The sequence below is a fragment of the Lingula anatina genome, chromosome 3, assembly GCF_051362555.1.
Source record: "Lingula anatina isolate TDL-2025a chromosome 3, LinAna3.0, whole genome shotgun sequence".
NCBI lineage: Eukaryota > Metazoa > Brachiopoda > Lingulata > Lingulida > Lingulidae > Lingula > Lingula anatina.
The window spans coordinates 33,428,515-33,453,513 of record NC_141769.1 but is presented as its reverse complement, the minus strand read 5'-3'; the positions used below and the strand labels follow the sequence as shown (position 1 = coordinate 33,453,513).

The 24,999-nt window shown below is 37.7% G+C and overlaps 1 protein-coding gene across 2 annotated transcripts; it reads left to right on the top strand.

The window, feature by feature from the left end:
- Window positions 1-1,693: 1,693 nt before the first annotated feature.
- LOC106167455 (uncharacterized) lies at window positions 1,694-24,396 on the top strand. 2 transcript variants are annotated; one of them, XM_013546242.2, is made up of 4 exons: window positions 1,694-1,834; window positions 20,701-20,861; window positions 21,692-21,809; window positions 23,211-24,396. In XM_013546242.2, exons 2-4 carry the CDS (start codon window positions 20,771-20,773, stop codon window positions 23,584-23,586), a joined length of 585 nt encoding a protein of 194 aa, XP_013401696.2. In that variant the 5' UTR covers window positions 1,694-1,834; window positions 20,701-20,770; the 3' UTR covers window positions 23,587-24,396. The 2 variants fall into 2 exon arrangements, with proteins under 2 accessions (XP_013401696.2, XP_013401695.2); XM_013546241.2 differs by lacking the exon at window positions 1,694-1,834 and adding an exon at window positions 20,198-20,382.
- Window positions 24,397-24,999: the final 603 nt, after the last annotated feature.

Genomic DNA, 24,999 nt, shown 5'->3' with positions numbered 1-24,999 from the left:
GTGCATGTTGCGAAAATTACCTTTTCAAGGAAATTGCGGTAAAGTACGATGAAATTGGTAGAGTATAGTGCTGCCGTAAGTGCTGCTTTTATTGTTATTCTCAATTGTATTATTCGTACATGAATAAAAACAGAATGGCGACAAAGTCTTATAATCCAAATTAAAAGATGTATTTTAATGAATTTTAATGAATAAATGTTGAAACAATCAGGCACGTGCTACCAGAACCGCAGAAATTTGGAGATGAATAAGATTTAATGGCTATTCTTAAAAAAAAACGTGCGACAACAGCGAGTCGCTTTTATGATTTCAGAAATGTCCAGGGGTTTGACGTATGGTTCGTTAAGGCAAATATGACGCATCGAATTTTAAAAACCTAATCGTTATATATTAAGGGCAATAGACGGTCATAATTTCTTAAGTGGCATTCACAATAATTGCCATGTACTCAAACAAACAATGCTCATTTCCTTTGTTACTATGCAGTTGGAACTGTAGGCGTATTGTGATAATACTTCGCTTAACAAGACCTGTTAATCAAAACTCTGTCTACTACAAGAACACTCATGCCTTAAAAAGCTATTTAACTTCGTCGGTTACATCAATATTTTTGTCTCGAGAATAATTAATTTCTGAAGAACAAATTGAATTTACATGTTATTCATATCTGGCTCTTTCAGTAATTTGACTGATACGTAAAGTGTTCATAGTAGGTTTCAGAAGCAGATATAGACCATACACTTATCTTATTTTCTGTGATTTTATATAAACGATGAAATCAGTTCGAAATTTACAAAAATGACATTCCATAAAGAGGGAGTGTATTCCCGTTAATGACATACGTTCCAAAGTGCCATCATCTTTCTGAATAAAAGTGTATCCTCTTTGGAAAAGTTCAATGGTCGCCTTCATTTATCAACTAAACGCTTCCTTATTTGGTCATCTGAAGTGGTATATGTTTCCTTATTTGGTCATCTGAAGTGGTATATGTTTCCTTATTTGGTCATCTGGAATACGACAATTTCCACTTTCAAATACAAGTACCATACACACCTCAAACGTCCGTTGGTGCTTTCTATGAATTTTGACTAAAAAGGCCATCTTGGCCGCACCTACACAGACATTATACACTACCACCTACACGTGTACCCGCCCACTGCTGGGTCATCTTCTGAATATTTCGGTAAACATGGACTCCTTCACCATAATTACTGATCACTGCAATTCACCTAGTACTCGGAAATGAGCCAATTGAAGAATAAGTATCTTTTGTTATTGATAATAAACAAGTGTATTAATCAAGCCATTGTATTTACTAGCGCAGGATTGTATGAATACATCAGTTGAAAAAGCAATCAGTCTGAGTGGTTTTCTAGTAAATCAACTATAAAATATTAGCTATATTCACAATGCATTCAATGGGATGTTTTCACAAGTACTGAATGTTCATTTTATGATCAAACACTCAAAATGGAATTAACTTCCTAGAAAACCAACAATGCTTTCTGGTCCGCTCCTCCTTGGCGCGAAATAACGCCGATATCCATTGGATCGCTCCAAAAATGATCCAATTTTTCCATCAACATCATGAAGCACTTGTCGCGAACTAACTAATCGACCCGCGTGCTACTTATGGCATAGGAATACAGAGATTAATTACGCGGGTACTCTGTCGATAATAATAGCACTCTGGCACAGTATAAAAAGAAGGATCAGCGAGCGTTTTTTATACAACGGTCTTCTCGACAGTTTTACGAGAGCGTTTATGATCCCAACATTGTCAGATGCTTAAAAGAAGTATTTTCTCATTCTAGTTGGATTGAAGAAAAAGCAGGTAAGAAGTGCGGTAGTTAGTTTTTGTCAACTTTGGACGTTTTTAGAAATACCTGAGATAAAATGATGAGAGACCATTTTATTTCAATATCATGTTTCTTTGTGTAGTTATCTGGATATAAAATTTTTAGTTAGGGCAGCGTACAAACATATATCGCATTTTCATTCGCTGGTAAATTCGTGGAGATGAATTGGCAGCATTACAATAATGTACGTCACAGAAAGATGCTTCGAAATGTAGGCAAATGGCTCATTCAGCGGAGTTTACGTAGCACTTCTTTTAATCATTTGCCATATTACGACTTATCTTTTTTGTGTTTAGAATTTTGGTGCGCTTCAAAATATGTTTTGAGGATTAGCTTGGAAATTTTCTGCGATCAAGTGACCGCCATGCCCACAAAAAGTGTCGCTGTTGTGTTTAGGTAACGATATATGGCGTAAAATAAAATCAAAATCAAAAAGCATATGTATCCGACTAAACAGTTTTGACCCCGAATAAACCCTGTCGTCCATGTTGAAATAATCGACCAAAATCTTGAGGCTGTTTAAGGCGTAATCCGCTCATATTGAATCACTTAACAGTGGTAAAGGTGCCATTCCGACTTGAAATGCCTTCGACATTGCAAGCGGGAACTGTGCGAGTTCTTTTGTTTACCGGGATTTAATTAATTATCATATTTCTTCACCAATATGATTAATAGTGCTGAATATCCGCTTATCTAGTTGTCATCAATTATCAAAAAACGAATTAACAGACTGTACAAATAGTCTACCCATGCCAATTTATGTAATAGTTCTACTTATAAAATATTCATACCATTAATACAGTACCGCCATTACAGTTGCGTTATTCTTCCGTCTCGAGGGAATTTAGTTAAGTGCATAAAGGATAACATACGTGTAATGAAGATTGAAAATGGCAAAAAAGTGACGGGTTTCATCTACTTTCCCTATTGAATGGAAATAAGTACTACTCTGGGGACCATTTTTACACCGAAGAATGTCTCAAATTCACACAAACTTTGCCTGTCGCGGAATGGATGGCACTGTACTATTTGTGTACACATAAAAGAGATTTTAGTTCTAGAAGTAGATTGTTTTAATGTAAGAAAATACACAGAGCGCTTGGTGATCCGAAAATGTGAAAACGTAGTTCTTTTTGTCCATTCTCTTGACTGGACAGTGAGACATATACCAAAACAGGTGTTCATTGTGCCAGATCATTCACCATTATGCATTATCTCTCCAAACGCAATCGGTGATGAAAAAGCTTTCACTTATAGTAAAGCCAATTGCGATAGTTGAGACTGATGTGAAAAGCTGGCGCAATCGGCACAGCTTGTCATCTTTTTATTGCATCAGCCAGGCATAACCCATAACATTATTACCATCCTATTTTTCAGACTAAGGCATTGCGCCAAAGTAAATAATGAAACTTTGGGTCGACTTTGTGTCTTAACTGCGTGGCAAGGGTATCCCCCTTTGACCTTTGTTACTTAAAATGGAATCATTTTTTTTAGAAAAATGTGCAAAACTTCTCCATGCGAACACGTCCAACGGACCAGAATCGACCAAAGGGGGAGAATTCCTTAATTTAGATACATTATTGTGAAAAGAGTGTTATTATTTAGCGTTTCCAGATAATCTGGGTTTCCGGTAGCATAAACGATACCAGCGCACGAGGCGTTGGTCCGCAGTATGACTGCCATATATCAGAACTCTGATCTGGATTATTTCATTAAATCTCCGTTTGTTAGAAAACGCGTGGACGAGATTTGATTTGGGGGTACCACTGTCAGCAATCAAACCATTTCCTGTGCAAATACTGGTCTATGTTTTGCGGTAACGCTGTGGAAAATTATCCAAACTATGCGGATACGACATGTTGGTTGGATTATTCCACTTGCTGCTTCTGGTTTAGACGAGTTCTTTTACCCTACTTAACGCTGATATTAGGTACTACTTCGTTAATGTATTTTTTCTCATTTCATTACATTATTTTTTTGCTACTCAATTTGGCTGCCTGACATCCCACTTTGTGTTTACAGAATGTTCTATAAATACATGTACGTACTGATAAAGAAATCAATGCGATGTTGCAATAAATGTTTATAAGGCATTTAAAAGAGAGGGCCTCAGATTTGGTTTTTTATTAACCTTATTTTATTTGGCAGTAAAGCAAAACCGCACCGTGAACCAGCTCCCATTCACTGGAAACAGGTGGCCGCATACACCAGATTGCCGGAGGCTCTACAGAGATATAGACATGTGTTTCAGCTTCTTGCAGATCGCTTAGTGTGTTTGTGGGTTTATCCTTCAAAACAATTTTTTGGTTTTATCAGTATAAACTTCCCTGAGATAGGTATTCTCAAATATTTCTCTGGCTTATTTATTTATTTATTTATTTATTTATTTATTTATTTATTTATTGACAGGAGAAATGAGGGGAGAGAGAGCGCTCTCCCCGATCTGTTTCTATCACAAAAATTCAAGATTACATATTCACTCGCCTAGGGTATCGCCAGCATCGCTTTTGAGCTACACGTTACGCTTAGGCCATATTTTTCAGACATTAGATTTTCTAAATTTCTATAAAAAGTTTGACTTTTTCAAGAGGCTATCACGGTACTGTTCATTGGAGCAAACAGATTTGCGACTGGGAGTTTTTGAATAGTGGGGTATATACAGTATAGCGTGCTCAGGTGCGTGTCGGCCTCTATTGATTAGCAAAAGAGAAACTGACGTTTTGTCACTAAAAAAATATTTGTGAGGCACAAACTTCCCGACTGTAACGGTTCAGGGAGAGAAACAATATGCATCGACGCAGAGTCTAAAAGATCAGCCTATATCCACGCAAACTTCAGATAATTACACCTATTCTACTTCAATTTTACATGCTCTGGTTGTGTTTCTAAAAGGTTCGTAGAACTTAACTTCAACATTTGTTTGGCTACCTGCTGTTATTTTTATGTGCCATGTACTCTCTAAATCCATTTTGAGTTGTTGTTGTTGTTTTTTTTAAATCTTAATTTATTTTCCTTTTGAATGTGGAAATGCTGGCAGATTTTAAAACGGTGTTGTGGTACAGGTTCGTGCACAATGCCTGTATAATGCGATTGTACTTTAATTCTCGGCTTGCAATCAGTATGAAAAAAACAAAAGGCACTCATGTACATGAAACAATGTAAGAACGTACTGGAAAACCTTCAGTGAAAAACGGGTGGGGACATGTTCTTTATTACAAAAAATATTATCAAAGTTGGTAAGACCATCCTTGGGTGCGAACGCAACCCCACGCGGAGCTCAGAAGAATATTAATGCCACAAGAGTAAGTCACGACAAACGATTAAGTCTACATCAAAACAACAGCACGTGGTGGTAAATAACCCCCATACTTTCACACCTCGCGAGAGAATAACTTGAAATATATGGCCATTTTTATGGGCGCATGTGGTAAAGATTGCCATTCTTTTCTTACCGATCTGTGGCACAAAGTGCCCCTGGGGGTCTTTATTGTGGGGGTTAACACTCCGACTATGGAATCTCAAATGTTTTAATGTGCAGCATGGCGCACTAACACCAACTAATATCTATTGCAATTGGTTTAATACAGAACAAATAGGCGGTTGTGTCTACAGCAGCGACAGTAATTATGTCTGCATCTACAAGACGCTTGTAATGGGCCAGCGGGTGAGTAATAGAAATGTGTTTTATTTTCATCTTTTTTAGACAATTTTAAATTGAATTTTCCTATCTAGGGGAACGTTATTCTAAGTGCATGGTGTAAGCACTAAAAATCACTTCGACTTCGAAAATAGCATCAACTATTTCAATTTAGTCTATCTCGTGTTGGCCGTTGTAGTTAAAGCCGTTGGAATACTAGTGCTTATATTTGCATACAGTGTATCTGTGCAGATGGAGTGGAGAGGGGATGAAGACATTATGTGTCTCATCGCTTTTAATATGGCCGTTATTATATCCTTATTTTATAAATAATGACGTGACATCTCCTTGGCATGTGACACCTCAGCGATAATTCACACTTTCTAAGCTACTTCACCGACATCAAGGAGACAACAGGAATTAACAACACATTAACGCTTTCTTTAATAAAACTAGATTTGTTTGACTGGCTCTTGAAGAGATCAAAGTGATTAGGTATGAAGAGTTACTGTATACAGTTTTGTTTGATTTATCATTACCGTTTTGATTGATTTGCATTGATCGTAATCGCAAAGCTAAGATGGCCGCTTAACTGTATGGTCGATTTATTAACGTATTAGGGATCCTAGAGCTCTTCATATCACTTAACGACACCCCATTTATAATGGTGTTCTGGAGATGACATGCAGTTTTTAGTCGTTGCCTCTTTTAAAAAAAAACGTGAAAAAAAAACTTAGGTGTAGGAGTAATATTTTATTTTGCATCCTTGCGTGCAGGATGTTGCGTCACAATGTACACAGTTTAAAAAGTATACCCAGTCTTTTATTTCCAAACTCAATGGATGGGAAACACTCGATCTTCTTTCTTTTATTGATATACGTGCACTTTCCTGTTTAAATGCGTAGGAATCTTTGTGGTACTAGACTTGTCAAACATTCTTGTGTAATCCGTCTTTATTGCAGATATGACAATGCAACATGCTTCTCAGACAAACGATTTAATTGGTCATTTTGATACAATGCAGATGGTATTTTGTTCTGAGCATATCCATGTAAAACGGAGTGAATCGATGATTACTTTACAATTAAGTACAACATTAACAGATAACTGAACGAGTGAAAGAGTTTCCCCATTTCCGCAACGGAAGAGCTGATAATGAGTTAGAACTATTTTAGCAGACGACATTATTCCAATTAATCAGTATGGAATGTTCCTCGCTTGAGCGCATTCCCACAGAAAGTGATGACAAAAGAAAAAATATTCGATAAAATGCACTTCATAATCAATTCATTAGTCTCTTGAGAAAAAAGGAGTCTCTAAGAAGCTTAAGAATAGAACTAATTTAATTACAGGTAGCGTCCGTAAAGATGTCATCAATGTCATGCACTATATCTTTTCTGAGGCCCACGTATCACATGCAATGATAAAACTAACAGGTCTAGCTACTGAAATAGTATACAACCTATTAACCTGTATATGTATGCTGCCATAGTTTATTTTTCAGCTTTTTCTCAAGTCCCTAAGACAAGCAATCGCCAGTACAGATTTTATCCCCTTTGTCTAGTTTCAATGACTACAACTGTGCCATTGCGCGATTTTTTTCCTAATTAAAGAATAGTTTTGTTTTCATTATTCTTTAATGTACATGCGAAATACTGATAAGGAAAACATGGATTTACGTATTTAATGACGTCATCAACAACTAATCCTTTTGGTCCTGATTTTCATCCATATATATAGCCTAGTCAAGAAGACCTCGAACTTTCTGATGAAAGGTGATCTGTGCAGTAGTGTTACTCATAATGATGAAATGTTAAAACTGTTCAATTTCTACACACTAAGGTGTAAGCACACCTTTCAGTGTGACTGATTAAGTCCTTAATGTTGGAACGAATGCTCTCAGGCTTTCACCTTATTGTGTAGAAATTGAGCAGTTTTAAAATGTCATCATTATGAAGACCTCGAACTGCTTTACTATATGATCCTTTTGCAGACTGCCCACATTTTACAGAGTTGAACTAGTGCTGGGCCGGGCCACGCTGCGCCCAACTCTATGTCAATAACAGAAACTTAATCAAATTGGAAAAGAAAATACAAGCTATACTGCGTGCGTGTCTTGGACCTTTTTTCTCTCGCTATCACGGCAGTTGTTTTCTAGTATGTTGAACCGTGGAAAAGATGAGGATTGATATGTAAAAAATCACACCCATTAATTATACTTTGTAATATATGATCATGTATTTTGAATCCAAACATTCCATTTAGTTTTCTTGCTTATTGTTGCTGGAGATACCCTAATTCAACAAACATAAGCACAAGTTCTTCAGTTGTACCAATGCTGTCCTTTTGCTGTAAAATTTACCGAGCCTTTACCAACCCTACTGCCTTCTTTATACAATGAATTTTCTACTTACTAAGAACAATATAAAGACAGACAATGAAGGGTCTATAGTACTTGAGTCATTACACTGTCAGCATGTGGGCTTAAGTAGACCTTTGGGGATGCATGATCACTTACGTTGACAACTAAAAAACATAGATTTTCTGTTATTTGATGTGGTTTAGCTTGTTCTATCCATCATAAAAGGCATATATTCATTCAAATTTGAAAGGCGCAGCTGCGGCACCCACAATTGTAAACATTACGCTATTTATCTAAGTTTTTAATTGAGAACAATGATGATGTTTAAATTAGATGGGTAGTTAATCTAATCGATATGTTATATAAAGCCGCCATGACAAGCGACTGCCAGTGGAAGACCACATTCACAATTGCGGACTAACTAGTCCGCGGATTAAATATGCAGATTGAATGCTTGTTGCGGTGTATCTAGGAGGAGTTGTCTATTAGGGGATAAGAAGGCAAGTTTTAATTGGGTCGCCATAGTTAACCTGCTATTGTGAGTGCGACCTATGCCAGCGAGCTTCAATTCAATATGCTTAAGTCGTGCAAAGGGTGGAGATAAACCTAAACCCGTTTGCATGATGTAAAGAAACCGTACATGTACTATATAGACTATTGGCTCTATAAACTTGCACTATCTGAAACCCGTTCTTAGTGTCCCCAGTGTCACTTCCGGGCGCTGGCGAGTACACGCCTGGTATTTCTTTCACACAGAACTCCACGTGTCCAACGCAATGAGACGCATGCTGTTTGAAAGACACACGATCCACGCGCCGTTACTTACACAACCGGTGTTTTTACTAAGTGAACCTGTTCTAAAGTTGGCGATGTTTGCTTGACTTTTCTCTCGTCGTGAGGAGCGAATCTTCTTCAAAGATCAATGAGGCTAATTAAAACAGGTAGACGGCATTCCTCCGTTGTGTATCAACAAATTAAGGGTTAAGTCTAAGCCCCCTGCCAATCAAGTGCGTACCTACTTAAACTTCCTTATCTTCAAGTTCAATCGGAAACAGCTGAGTATGCAGGCTTACCACTACAATTAGTAATTAACATACCGGTGTGGGTAGCTTAAACGCCCAGATTCTCTTTTTAAAAAGATGTTGGCAAAAATTGAAAAAAGGAGAGTTTCAGATGCTGTCGAGTGTTGCCAAGTTGGCAGCGTTTCTTCTAAACAATTTAATAGCCATTTAGTGTGCATCTTTATTTAGCAAGACATGAAGGAAGGGATGTGTTAAAGCCGGCGGCTGCTCTCTGCCTTAGCTCTCATATCTGCTCATGTTACGTTAGGCGAATCAGCTCTTGGCACAACCTTTTGATTGAGCTTCTGTGACAAATTAACCTGAAAAACGTTAGCTCACTGTCTGCTTAATTAGCACGTGTTTAACTCGCCTAATGAGCATCCTCATTGATTAAAACAAGGAAAAGGGACGCCCTGTAGCCCTAGGCAGTTCTTTAGATGTTTCACCGAATATCCCATCTACACAAAATGTTTTGAATCGGGGTGTTCTTACAGTGTGTTCCATGTTCTCAAGGGCAATCATGTTAAGAACCAAGGTCTGAACCAAAATACCACAAATCTTCATTTTTACACTTTTTGTCTCGGAAGTTTGTGGTCAGAGCAAAGAGTTGACATCTAAATCAGAGCATTAATTGTATTATCAAATATGAAACCACATAAATTTTATTCCTTTAAAGAATGTTGCCAGACCAAGATAACGTGTCGGAGGGAGAGTAATGCTTTTCATTTACCGCCAGAACGGACGGCTTGTAGTAGGAAGTTCCCACATGATATTTGAAGATGTTTTACGTCACGTTTTAAGATGCATTAGTATGAATGAAAAAGTAAATCTGATGTAGATCTGTTCGAAGGCACCATGCGGATTAATTTAATGGCCCCAAGAATAGATAACGTACATATATGAGTACAGGGAGGGTGTCTATTTTGGTTTTTGTGGTGGGCACATATGCAAACATATGCTAATAATATATATCTATTACAAGTCAAGATTTAGTCTTTTAGATTCAGTTTTTTATTGTAACCTTCGACTCCTTTAAAAAATTTGATTTTTCTGTTCTGTTGATACTTGTATTGCAGTAAGATTGTACAGACCACAAGAGCCATAGTGTAAACCATACTGGTTTGCTTCCCTCGAATTGGTGGCATCACAAGTGGCTCATTTGACTTAACATGTGCATGTATAAGAAACAATGTATTCAGATATTCGGAAATTCAAACAACTCATTTCTAAAAAAATAAAAGAAAGATGATAATTTGATTATTTAATGTAAAGCACTGAACATATAAATATCAAAAAGTTACGGTAAAATTTATATGTAATGTGGTAGAAAATAAGTGATATTCGAGACTATTTTGTGGCCGCAGAGCATGAAATAGAATTTAACGAGCAATTTTGAGAACATATTCATTCGATGTCTAGAAACATCGTGCACCATTCCACCTCATCGCTCTCGCTCCCACCCATGGGCATTAAGAACTGTTCCAGCGTTCCCACAGCCGTGGACATTGGTCACTGACTCTGTGTTGACAGACGCGGGGAAGTGTTTAGCTAGCGAGATTATATAGACAAAGCAAAACTTCTAAAAACCAAATTTTGCTGTGTTTCCCTGTGCGCAGCGTCCCTTGGCACGGGAAGGGACCTCCCTAACGAAGGCATTTCCCGATATAGCACGGGCCCCTGTCAATACAGTTGACTGTTGTTTTCTCTCATAATGCTATCTTGTAGTTTGTGTGGGTTTGCAGGCAGGCAGGGGACTTGGTAAAGCATGCGTTTCTAGGCTGTTACATGAACATGCACGCTTCTCTTGAGGATTGGCCGGGTACAAGAACTGCACTTGTAGACGAGTCAAATGAAATCAGAAACTAGGAACAAATTTAATTTCATGAGTAGAGTTGCACTTGGAGACTTGTTTAAGTCAGCGCTAAAAGGTAATAAGAGACTAGAATCACATGCAATTTAACTAGCAGTTGTGTCATTGTGTTGTACTGTCAACAAAGGCAAGTGACCAAAACTGTGGTGGTCTTAGTAGAGAAGCTGACCCAGGAAGTACAGCTGATAGTGGTGTGAACGCCAAACGGGCATCCCTACTACTAATACCAGAGGAAAGGTTTAAAATCATCTTTTTATGAATACATCATTTGTCACGCTGTAATATATATGAAAACATACAAAACGGTAGAAGTTTGACAATGCTCATAAATGATAAAGATGGTATTTGTATTTTTTTTTCATTTCTACATTTTAAGGCAAAATACGATAAAAATTTAGACATACACTGGTATATCTAGGGTCAGTCTTATACATGTAAAAGGGGCATGACAGGCGACCTCCAGTTGAAAGTTTTGCTGTTTTAGTTAAAAAAAACATCTAAGCAATCCAAACACAAATGAAACTGAAGTCCTGTTTTAATTCTCAGAACGAGGCTATAATGTGCTTTCCATTCGATTTCCTAGAACATCCTAGATCCTATTAGTAGGTGACAATTTGTTATTTTTTGGCTATTCTTGTTCGATGAAAAACAATGTAGGTGTAGAACGTTTACTATTTCGGTCTTAGTGATGTATTTAATCAATTATCTTTTGCCATCCTCGGCATATTTGTGGTGTTTCACAAGGTTTATCGAGCCAAATCCTACACACTGATAATGTAGCCAGTGGTAGACCATAACGTTAACAGGAGGGCATTACCTGACAGAGAAAACAAATATGTTGATGGAGTCTGACAGAAAAAAGAGACAAAAACATATTTAGAATAGCATTCCGTTTTGAGGACAGTGTGTGTGGTTGTCAAGATTAACGACAGGACAATAACAGCGTGTCTTTCTTCAAATCTTTCCCGACATTTACGATACTCACTCATCATTATGTACCAAAAATGTTGGTTTTAAGATACATGGGTACCGTGATCTTTCTCAAGTATCAATATTAAGTGCTTGGTGAAAAGAACGACATTATGTGAGATATTCAAATATATCTGAAACCATAACAACTGAAAGATTCTAAAATCAATATGTTCAATCGATTTGCGGTTTTCATGAAAGTATGGTATTTCATTGAAATTTTATCGTTTTTGTACAAATATTTGTTGTTATGTTCTGTTGCACCATACAGTGCCAACATTCCAACATTTAGCTCGTGTTTTCATACAAAAGGGGGCAATTATTTGTTATCTTGCCGATTAAGTATTCGTAAATGAGTCTATTGTTTTGGATATGAACCGAGTTACTAATGTCAACAAGGAAGTGCTGAGGGCTTTAGATACACCATTGGTGTTTTGAAAGACTTCATAGAAAAACCTCGGACATCGCACCCCTCGGAAAGGCATCATCGCGCGTGCATGAATCGATTGTGATGATAAGTATTTTGCCTTTCCTAGAAACCTTTTTTTCTGCGGTACTCTGCGTCTGGTGATTCGGTTCTGATGACTCGTGACTACATGACACGATGATCTTGTTAAAAAATTGCTTGTCAATGTCCCCAGATACCTCACCGGGTGTAAGCATCATTGGTGCCTTTATTTCTATTTTTGTTAGGAGCATGTAGTACAAGAACTATGATATCAGAAGTTCAGTTATAATTTAGAAACATAAAGAATCATAATAATTGTGACATGTGCTAATTCCTATTAGCATTCCAGACTAATAGCCCCAATGCATCCTGGAAATTTACTTTGACTGGTTCCTATCCTGGCCCGCAGAAGATCACCAAGGTTAGACTAGCCCTTTTAACTTCTGCCAAATCAGACATGTCCCCTACCAAGATAAAACCATCGGAATATTTTCCCTTAATAAATCTTACAATTTCAAGCGTGGCCTAGTTTTACAGCTGAGTGGTGAATAAATCATCGTTTTCTCAGAACTTAGCATAACAGGTAAAACAGCTAGTTGTTGTTGTTTTTCCATACTGGAACATATAAAAAACTGGCCAAGGGGTACTTCTTTCATTTAGTTTTTCGAAAATATTGATGATTTTGAGGGGAAACTACGCCGTTCTTTATGTGGTCAACGTCTGGGAGATGTTTCTGTATCAATGAATTGTAAGTTCTTATGTGTTGTGAAAAAAGACTTAAATTGTGAAATCTTCCGCGTCGTTAGTGGAAAAATTAAACATTTGATTCTGAGTCTAGGTAAACAAAATTGATGGATCGCCACGTTGTGTTGAGATATGCTAATATGTCATCTTAATTAGTTACAATTACAGAAGGTATCTCAAGGAGAGTGTTAAGCTACGTGTGTCTCTTTCACACGTCAACGTGTGACAAAAACGGTAAACTTTGTCTACCCGCTAAGTTCCTGGAACTGTCTGTACAATGGTACCTTAGGGAGAAACTCATATAAATAAAACAATGTGTAATTTTAGGTCAAGCATGACTAGCAATAGCCCCATAGCTGTACGCCCACAGCCTGCTAGAGGCTATCAATCAAGGAGAATTTGCCAGCGGGAGGCCCAGTTCGCACCTTTAAAGTATGACGCCAAATTTGGCCCCCCACTATGTGTTGACTTGTACCACACCGTTTTGTCTCTCTTGTGATATTGTCTTCCTTGTATTGATTATTTATCGCAAGTATGTATTTCGGTATGTATTAGGGCATATCTTCAGGTACATACTTGAGATGACTGGACCGTGTGCACGCTGCATACTGGTAAACACACAGTATACAAATTCAATTCTGATTTAAAAATCAATTTGCTGTTGGTCGATCATCTTTCAAATGTATTCTGCCAACAATCTATTAACAGTACTGGGATGCAGGATTTACTTCAGTCTATCATTACTCTATAAGTTCATTTCTGAACCCTATTTAAAAGGCTTGTTTGATCAAATGTAATACTAGAGACAAAGTGCTGTCATACTTAAATGTGCTTTTGTTCTCGCATAGGAAACTGTCAAATTCCTTTAATGGGAACAGATCAGATTTTATTATAAGGCACGCTTCGCAAAATTCGCACACGTAACAGACTTACAGAATATATGTAACAGTATGCTTGATACGAATACTGGGATACTGGGATGAAACTTTATATGATCCCGTTTAAAAGACCTTTTTTTCTAAAACACCACATTTGAAATATCATATATCTCACAAAAAAAAAAACGAGCCGTTGTGACACAAAAAGACAAAACAGAGTCTCCATTTTGTTAGCAATCGTAAGCGTTGCTTATACACCAAATCAACAAACACTTTAAACAATAAACAACTACTCGGAACATGTTTGGGGTCGTCGACATTATTATTGGAGAATCCTACCCTAAGGTGGTGTAACCTAAACAAATACTCTGCATATTACCACCTCTGCAAGTGCCAGATATGTTACTGGTATGATTTACGAGACAAAAATGTATCACTCGATATTGGCAAATAGTTCTTGTTCCGGAAACTTTTTTCATATTGGCAATATCTGGCAGTCAGCCATGTGGCAGCTTTTGCCCACACTTTCCCGCGTCTGTGCAAGAATCACCGCCTTAATTAGGATATAAACCGTAATTATTTCCGATGACTTGTTAGGAAATAAAGATCAAACCTTAAGTAATATCCTACCACAATTCCACATAAAACAGTCGTAAATCGAGGGAGTTGGCAGATATCCACAGTGACAACTATTCAACTCTCCCAGGAGGGTCATCCGTCTGATTGAAAAAGGGAAATCAATGGTGACCGGTTTACTCAATAACCACACACATTTCAGGGATGCTTTCACAACGAACAATTGCCATTAATCTACATCTTTTTTTGCATAAATGGTTCGCATATCACTTATGCAACAGCGGGGATTTTTTTCAAATGCAAAATACCATCACGTTCTGAAAAAAAAAAGAAAAATACCAACGTGTTTGACAGTGGTTAAAATGGATTTAAAAGTTTGATACATGATACGACATATATAGTAAATCAATAGGAAGAATTAGAATTATGTTTTCTGGGCGTTTTTATTAAACCCATACAGTGAATGCAAACGGGAAAGTTTGTAATAATCATTTTATTCATCTTTAAGATTACCATATGTAGGTCCAAGGCCGGACACCTGTCGTGATTTTCCTTGATTGAGTCACTTTGATGGACCGCAATGGATGTCCTTAATCATGTCAAATTTACATTGGTACCATTTGTGTTCAACACATTGTATATACGCATGCTTACGTGTAGGTTAGCCGTAAACCTCTAATTCATTATCTGAATTTAGGGTTCAATTCTTTATTGGTTATTCTTCTTTAAGTTCTGTCATGTTTGCAAGGTATTTATTTACTTATATGTGAAGCGAACGAGCCAATCTCCTAAGGATACCATGTTTGCATCATAGGCACTGTCCGTACATATCATCATTACCCATGCTCTCTGGCCACAGCGTCAAATTATTGTGTGTGTTGTACTTTTATTTTGTATTCTATTTAGGGGCCTTTGATATCAAAGGGCACTTTACCCACAATTTGGTGTTTTCAGAGAGTCTAACGGCTTCAAATATACGTTTTATGAGTAAGTTGTTGGAAATTACTCGACGTAAGCTCAAAGATATTTGGGTTGAAAGGAAGCCCATTTCAATTTTTCTTACGTAGATGAAATTATTATCAGGTTGATCCAATTATTTATACTAACTCAGGCCTTAAGTGGCCTTTATGGAATAGGAAATGCAAGGTGTAGGAAAAGTGAAACAATCAATGCCATTTATTCTTACTCAGAAACCGTTTTGACAATTCCAATGCTATGTGCAAAAGAGCGCGAAAAATACAAGAATTATCTCGAAGTACTAGGAAACACTTGGCGGTCATTTTTGTTTTGATTGATTGATAATTTTTGTTCCGGGACTGCCAGTTCCGAAGATGGGGCTTACCAAGAATGTATTAGTCTATTTTTATCCCAGTCATGTCAACACAAAGTATCCATTCCAAGAAGTTGGTACTTATTTAACAAACTTAAGAGGGTAGGCCATAGATTGTTTCTCTCTACAGCATAGACAGTGAAGTTTGATATTAATCTTTTATTCATTTATCTATTTTCTTTGTTTTATACTTAGGATTTAACACGTCACTGATGTCAAAGAGCGGGAATAGAAATAATGTCACTATCCCATATGCATGACACTCGCATTGTAACTGTTTTCCATCATAATGCTCTGTTTTTTTTTAAGTTGGAAATAGTTTGCCAAATTTAATGTCCTATTTCAAGTTATCTTTATATTGTCGATTGTGGCAAATAGGCTGAGAAGAACTCCCTGTCACGTCTCATCTGATCACAACCGGAGTCATCTGTACTGTCAAACAAACGGGCTGGTCCTTTGAACAAATTCCAAAATTGCCTTACTAAGCCACGCGTTAAAACATCTGCTTTTCTTCCACGGGTTCCATTTATTTGACACACGCGCGTGTTGAAATGTCTTTGTTTTCATTTAAACACAACAAATTCTGTCTTGATTCTGGTCGTGAGGGACGTTTTGTTCCTGATCTGGCGTCTGGGTATTACAAAGGCAAAGCACCATGTGACCCTAGTGAGAGCGATGTCTCCGTCCTGCAAGACGCCACGACAAAACCACTCTTCCTAACTATATCAGAACTAATGCGATGATTTGTGATCAAATATCCCCATAGAAGCTGTGTAATCACATGTTTTCAGGTACGTCTCGACAATTAGCAGCAATATTCGGAAAGTGTAGACAGCATAAATATGAGGACTCTATTTAGGTGTGTCTTTGTCTTTTTAAAAATGTATCAAAATGAGGAAGTTGTTTGTATAAAATGACATGTGGGACAATAGTTTCCCTTTAAGATGAAGTGCGTTACCAAAATGTTAAAATCAACATAAATTTTATACACAAAAATTGAACCCGATTTTTGAAGAGTCATGTATTTCTTAATGTCGCTTTTTTCTGTCCTGAATGAATCTATACTGCAAATGAATGGGCATCCTGCAATCGCGTGCAGAGAGGAGCGTTCAATAAAATGAACTGATGTTAATCATTAACTTCTGCTTGTTGTGCGAGTATTCCATTAGATAAGATTAATGCGCTGAAGAGGGAAGCGGAGTTGGCATGGGCAATTTTTTTTTTTTTTTTAATTTTTTTAATTTTTTTAACTTCTCATAAACATCATTTGATTTGATTTAAGGCCGTGTTTTCTCGTAAAGAAGGATCTGTTAATCCGCTTCAATTCTTGCATCATTCTTGCTCGAACAATTTTGTTCCTGGTCGCTGGTCGCGTGTCTACATTGGGAACACTCTCAACACCTGCAGCCGCGAGCGCATGCACCAGGAAGACGTTTTTTTCAGCCAAGATATTGCATAGTTTAAAACTCAACATACTGACACAAATTTGAAATGAAACTGTTCTCAATTTTTGAGCAGCGTTCGAGAAATGTGAGGGCGTTTAAAACTCAGTGGTTGGTATTTTAATACCGACCAGAGCTCTCTCTCTATCTCTCTCTCTCTCTCTCTCACACACACACACACACACACACACATTCATTTAGTTCAGAGGAACAGTGGAGGAGAATGCAGCCGTCATGTAGTAAAACTGGTAGAATAAAATGACATCTTAGATGAAAGGTGCAACAGAACTTTTATTGTTCATAATATTTTCTATTTCCTAACTCATACAAATAAACACGTGTATGTAGGCTACATCAATACACTTCTACAAGCAAGGGCTATGCTACCTCTCTTATACAATAAAATATATCATCAATTTTGGAATACAATAGATAAATATTGCAGTTTGCACTTTGGCCAATTTAAATCTTCCCTAAATTTAAATCTAAAATATTTATGCCATTTGTTAACAGAGAGTGATGTTTGACGAATTGGTCCTCATACAACTTGAGGTGTGACGCCAGACAAATAATAGGAGACACCTTCTCTTATTGCAGACATTAAGTCATAAAAAGCACCAGTATCCGATTAGATTGAATCATCATTTTTCATTTATGAACAAAAGCTTATTGGTTACACTGTATATGCTTTTGACAATAACGTGAGTGGATTAGTCAATTGATTAGATGGAAGCGAACAATAGGGAATCCACTCGTATTTGATTGAGGTGTTTGAGTGCAATAGGAAACCTTGTTGTGGAGTCTACGGAAACTTTTAAAAACAAAAATGCATATTATTTCTACATGCAGCTAGAGTCCTTATAAGTAAACAAATTATGAGAAAACATATCTCACTTGCTCTTTTATCCAAGCGAAAATTCTATGTAATACATGTATAAGAACATTACGGCAACAGCTAGACGGAGAAAGTATTGCAATACTTTGAAGGGGACAGAACGCCAGTAGACACATGTTTCTTTTAAGACGACACTGCTACCGTATCTCACGGTCTTCCAGAAAACGCTGGAAGACGGCCCCTAATCCACCGCAGCTACAGGTAGCTGCTGATGTTTCTAGACGTTCCGCCCCACTAAACCATACGATACACGCGGAGAGGTCTTGCTCCTTTTCTTACTACCTGTTTTCTCAATGAAGATAGATCAAAGTGTAATGTGGCGGTGTATTTCTTTTACCTTGATAAAATCACGGTATTTCCGCTGTAAATTACTCAGTTTGCCTAGCAGAAACGAAACATTTGCAGCACAGGATGTTGTGGCGGTCGTTGAATTTGTTCATTATTTGTTACACAAGCACTTAACCCGATTTGTAGCGGTTTCTTATGAAGTTATCGGGCTTGAAACGCGTCGGGATCCTCGCCGTTGTGGTGTTGGCTTAGCTCTATACAACAATCTCTACATACCGTACATAGGATAGATATTGTCGATACGTTGTATCGTACCAACAGGCATGTGAATAGCGAGGATCGTGCAACAAGGTGTGTTTAGGGGGCTTCTTGGTCTGTAAAAAGGACTAGGTCCTATTTCACTATCTTAAATTTCGGAATCACGACTGTGCTAACTTGATGGTTTTATGCATGGTATTGGTATGACTATTTCACTCACAAATTTAAATGCCAATTGGTTTAATGAGAACCGATGGATTTTTCAGTTAGTAAGGTTTCATAAACAACATTCCGATATTTGACATATTTATTTGAAATGAAATATGTGTATTGTACCATAGCTGGTCAGCTACAAGATCTCAGCCGCGGGAGACAGGTGTCAGCTGCACCAACCTGAGAGATAAAATGACCCACGCAGTTGAGGAAATATTACTCTAAAATTGATTATCTCCTGGAATGTTACAAACAACCCCTGTAGCCTCAGATACAAGGTCATCATCACATGAATGCCCTAAAAACTCAAGTGTCCTGTGTAACAGAAATGAATCAATACCCTCAAGATTCCCACGTTATTGACTTAACACTTTACTGAGTTTACAAACAATCAGAGTTCTCTTTACCTCAATAAATAGACCGCAGAAGGCCTGACAAAGAAGATAATTCGATGCCGGTCTTACCACAGCCATGTTTACAGTTTATGCGGATTTATGTGAGAAAAATCTGATAAACAAAGTTATTTTGATTCAGAGATAGCCTGCTTTCAGCACCCTGGCCCAACCCTAAATATAAACCATATACTCTATTTCTTTCATCTCTTTTTGGTGAGAAAAAATCCCTTACTCTTAAAAAAGTTTACTTCTGTGACCAAGTTTTTCTTTCAAGAATGTTAAGCAGTGTGTTTAGAAAACAACACTGACGACACGAGTACCAACAGCAAATCTGTCCCTTACTTTAAACTCTGTCTAAAGTTAGAACCATGTCGTCTGCGCGCAATATGCTCGCGCGTGCGCCTCGTAAAAATTGGCATGCGCGGCATGCACTCTACGCGGAGGACTAATCTTGACCAGAAAATGATGTTTTGTTTTCATTGAGTGGTTTCCTCCGCTGTAATATAAACCACACTTTAAGCAGGGAGAAAAAGTAACACGGACCAGCACACCGTGCACCAGGCGTTAAAAAAAGATTCGGATTATGGCGTATTGTGAAGAGTAATTTTGCTAAACAAATGTGTGGCTAATTTTGTCTAAAAATAACTTTTCCTTTTATCTAACCATCCCGTTGTTGTTCGCTCCCCCTGTAATGAGTATACCACGTCAAGAGAGCTCACTTCCGAGCTATTTTCAGAGATAATCTATTCCTGTCACCTATGATGTCAAAATTAATCGTCATTCTACTACGCTCAGTGGAATATTAGCCACAGTTGAGCCACTTAGACCCAAACGGGAACATGAAAAGAGTACTCATTTGAAAGGAAATACTGCTCGGCACTGACTGAACAAGGGCTCTTTATGTAAAACATTGCCAAAAACAGAAATATCACGTGACCCACTCAAACAGCGAAAAGGGTTCGGCGATCTTCGGCTGTTTCCGTCGATGAAACATCCGGAACTATTTGTTATCCCTAATTTGTTGGTCCCCACAAACTCAGCTAGGGGTCACATACCGTGTGAAGTAAAAAACCGCCAGGAATTCCATTCATACGGGTATATAAAGCCGCGCTCTAGTAGTAGTTCATTCAGAAATCATTCAGCAGCAGGACTGAGAGGTACGACATAGTAACTGTGTGGATTACATTGAACAACGTGTTTTACTTTCTGTGGTTATTGCTAGGGATTTTAGTGTACTAGACATTTTTAGATTTAATTTGGGTTTATTTGATCGATGTTTGAAGTTATTGTGGCTTTTTTCCTGCCAGCCTTTTTTATATGAATGATAAAGAACGTCGATGGAAAGAAAGGCAGTGGACAGCGGTTTTTAATGTCTAAGCTACTCTATTACGAGGCGTAGCTTAAAATGAGTTAAAATGGAACTGGTATTGTTTTCATGACTCCTTAAACTAAATATTATATTTTTTACTTTTCAGACATAAATCTCAAAGATCAGAAACCCAGTTTAAAAGTCAAGTTGTGAAGAAGAGTTCGCAAGCCGTAACCATGCAGTGTGATATTGGAATGTTCCTGTCTACGCTCCTCGTGCTTGTCTTGCCGAGGTTCGTGCTCTCAGATGTGGACTACACCGGAAAACGTAAGTGCCCAATTACTGCCAATTACTATTTTTCTTTAAAACACAATTTAAACTGTCTCTGCATTTTGGGTTTTAAATAACCACTTGTTTTACCGGTGGTGCGTAAAACCGCAAAGTACTTTTTTACCTTTTTTGCTTTTTGCAACTGTGGGAGAACAAAAAGCTCAACTTGGCATTCAGAACAATGTAATTGGCAAGACAGGAAGTTCTAACCCACTCACCAACCGCCAGAACAATCATTCTAAATTATTACATGCGCGTGTTGAAGTGTTGCAATGTTCTCAACTTCCTCCCGATAATCAAAATACAGAGACAGAACACGACAGCCATTTGCAAATCTTTCAGAAAATAAAAAAAGATGGACAAAAAGATTAGTGGCAGGCACGCAATAAGACGTAGGAGTGCTCAGACAAATGCATAGAATATTTTACGTTTGGTTATTTTTCACAACCAGCTTCCTTTAAATCACCTGTCTGAGCCTTTGACTCACTTAAATCCTTTTGTTCAGAGCATGTAAGATTAATTAATTGTTTGATACGAAGCGGGAGAGAGAGTCCCGGTAGATTGGAATAAACACGCGAAGTAAATGGTTGAGTGTTTGCCCCGTGCTCAGTTGGTGGGGAATGTAATGAAAATGACATATGCTGCGGCGGAAAACAAAAAACTCAGCTGATGTGTTTGTGTAACGATCTTATTACAGCGCGTTCCCTTTCCAACCCCACTACCAGTTCTTTAACCGGCAGATTTTATTCATTAAACGTTTGACTTGAGCGCGATTATATTTTTTGTTATGTGAAATTTGACACTGATGTTGTCAATTTCGTTTTCAGGTTGTAATCTTGATACTATGTCGTACGTGTGGATGAGGGAGAGATACGAGAGGCAAAGCCCCCCAGGGCAATGTGGCATGTGCTACTGTGACGACGACAAAGTAGAAGTTTGCATGAGGTATGTATATGATTAATTTTCACTTTCGTGTACAAGACTAACCTGTACAAATTCGTCACACCTCGCAAACCGACTCATCTAATATCTCCAGCTTATTACAATAACAATCAATATCGTGACTTATAAAATGCAAACTATTTTAGGCCGCTTTATAAAAAGTCGGATAATGTAACAGAGCTCGAGGTAATTTGGTTGTCGTATGGGAATTACGTATGGGGAATTGGTCTAACCACCGCCCATCAATCATAGCAAATCTATTCAACTTAGGTCAAGTATACAATGGAACAATGTAGATTTACACGTATAGATATTAGTAATAAGGTCGGAAGTGGAGTACGCCCTTAAATGGAGGAAAACGTGTTATTTGAAATATGTGAGGTCAAGTACATAAGAAGGTGTGGACCTTTAAAAAATATGCGGTTTAGAAACTGTGGAGGGAAATTATGTAGATTGGGGTTAAAAATAGAAGTGAATGAAGTACACCGTCACTATGGAAAATAGTAAGGAAAATTGCGCAAGGTCAAGAACTTGAAGTTTTCCACTCCAAGGTTGAATTAGAAAATGTTCATCGTATGTCGGCAAAGTGGGTAATTTCAAACAGTCCTTCACAAAAGTCAGAACGGAAACGCTTTGATTTAATTTGAGCCATTTCTGCCCTTTCAACGGTCCTGCTTAAGGAAATCAAATTACCCTGTTAGGACCCAGGCTACAGCTGAATGGAATCACAGCCAATGGAATTATTTCTATTATTTGCCAAAGATTTGCCACATACATGTAGGCGTCTAGCATGAAATCAGTTTAATAAAAGTAGCGTCCCCTGCGCGTTCTCCGGTGAGCTTTTTTTAATGTTTCTGTCTAGCAACGTCAAACCCTGGGGTGCAAGACACACTACACTTCCTGTGGATATTGTTCATAATCCATGTCTCTGGCCAAGTCGACATTAAAGGGCTTCAAGCAATGGATTTACTTCACAACATGAACGCCGATGTTTCTTTAGCTGTTGTTATCGATGATCTATCGTTACAAATCTCTATTTCTCTGTGACGTCTTATTAAGATATGTCTTTGATATACCTTACACGGGCGGGCTTTGATGTACAGAAACCATTCATAAAAAAAACAAGAGACCAATTTTGTTTTACGACGTTTATAAACTGATCTTTTTTTCAAGACGCCGCTGCAGTATTAACGAAATCTCTTGGTCCCTCCTCAAGCTCTGTTACAGTGCAGTCTCATCAATCAGAGAATAACAATCTTTACATCTCACACTTTTCTGAATAGATGCACAGTTCAGATTTATCTTTTTCGTCAATTCGAGAAACCTAAATTGATGTACTTGATCTTCTGATAGTTACCCAAGACAAATGAAGTTTTACTTAACTGGTCTTTTTTTTACTTGCAGTTGTCCAAACAAACTGACTACTATGGAAGACAGAATTAACCTTTTGGAGGAGGACTGTTACCTCGCAGACGAGAATGAAATCGAGGCCTACCCAAAATGCTGCAAGGACACAAAAATCTGCAGATATGGCGAAAACAGCAAATATTTTAACGAAGAGAGATTTGAAGAAGAGAAGACGCTTTATGGCGGTACCGCTGCTATGATGAGATGGATGAGGAAAATGAAGAAACCCACCAAACCTCTTCTCCGTTACCGCTACCTGAAGAGGAAAAACGGACTCAAGCGCAGACGACCCGGGAAATTTTTCGGCGGAAAATACCCAAAGAGATATTACGCTATCAGAAGAAGTAAAATCGCTTCACTCCCATCGTTATAAACTCTATTGTTTCGTAACCCACCTAATATCTCCTATGTCTAGCTACCTCAAGGGCGATCGTCTGCTGACTACTTGTAGCAGGCACGAGACTGTAGATCTGACTGTAGAAGATTTAACTCAACATCCAGGGAAATGACTTTGAAATAAAAAACAAAGCCGGGTTGAGTGACAAGCCCTTGATTCGAACTGAAGCCGATTGTTCACGTCTGTTGACGGGGAAGACGTAACTCTCCTTTAGACAATCTTCAAATGTGGCAACTTTGGGATTTATGTGATCAGTGACACGGCTTTCTTTCATTTGACCAGTGCTTGGGAAGAGACATAACCACGTAACATTGACAAACTGACTTTAGTTAAAGTTGTCCCAGTTTTCCAAGCAAAGCACTAACCTCAATGTTGTAAATCTGTATATTTTGTTCTGTAAATTTGTAAATATTTAACTTAATTTATTTTAAAATGTACATTCCATCATGCACGTGATCTGACGTATGTGCAATACACTGTACAGTATTAAGAAGCGGTGGAGCGTCTTAAATCATAGCTCTACTACCACGACATAAACTAGAGCACTCTTTGTAGAAAAACGTCTGGATTTAGTCAAATTAACGGCTGTCTAATATGTCTATTTAACTATAAATTGCTCCGTTTGCAAAGGTTTGGACATATGTTAAGAAAACTAAAACAGCACAATGTATGAATGTTTTGTGAATTGATGTTGTGATTCCTGTATCGATGTGTGTGTGTGTGTGTGTCACTGGAGATATCGACTGAACATAAATTTTGTGATGAATAAAATCATTGAAATTTAAACTGACATCTTGGTATATTTTCTGGATTCTTAAAAAAATTATTGAATTTATTCAAGATAAGTTATCTGTCTAATCCTCTCAAAAATTCCAAAAAGTGTTGCTTTGGATAAGATTTTTGCAAAGAAGTAACTGGTCAATCTATATAGAAATCTTGTTATACTGGAAGACACGTTTCTGTAATTTATACCTGCAGAATGGCATATAAAGATTTATGCGAAATGACGGTAAAGCGTTAACGTTACACTCCTCACGAATGTAAACATCCAGCAAAAAATAAAACGTGATGGAAAAATAACAAGTCTGAGAGCACTATTTTCAGAAACAGTAGATACTTATTTGTGTAGTTTGTAAATAAATAAGCAATTCCGATTTCTATCGACATGTAAACAGATTGCGTAAATGCACCGCGTTAACTCAGTGCAGAATTTCCTTTCATTTCAGTCACATCAGTACAACTGCAACGTTATATCTGTCTTTATGACTGTAGAAAAAGGAGTGAGAGGATGTTGTGCACCACATTGGCACTCTTCGTTTACACAGATCAGTAAAAAACATACCACTGAATAATCTCGCGTTTTCTCGCATTTTAGATGCTGTCATTAAT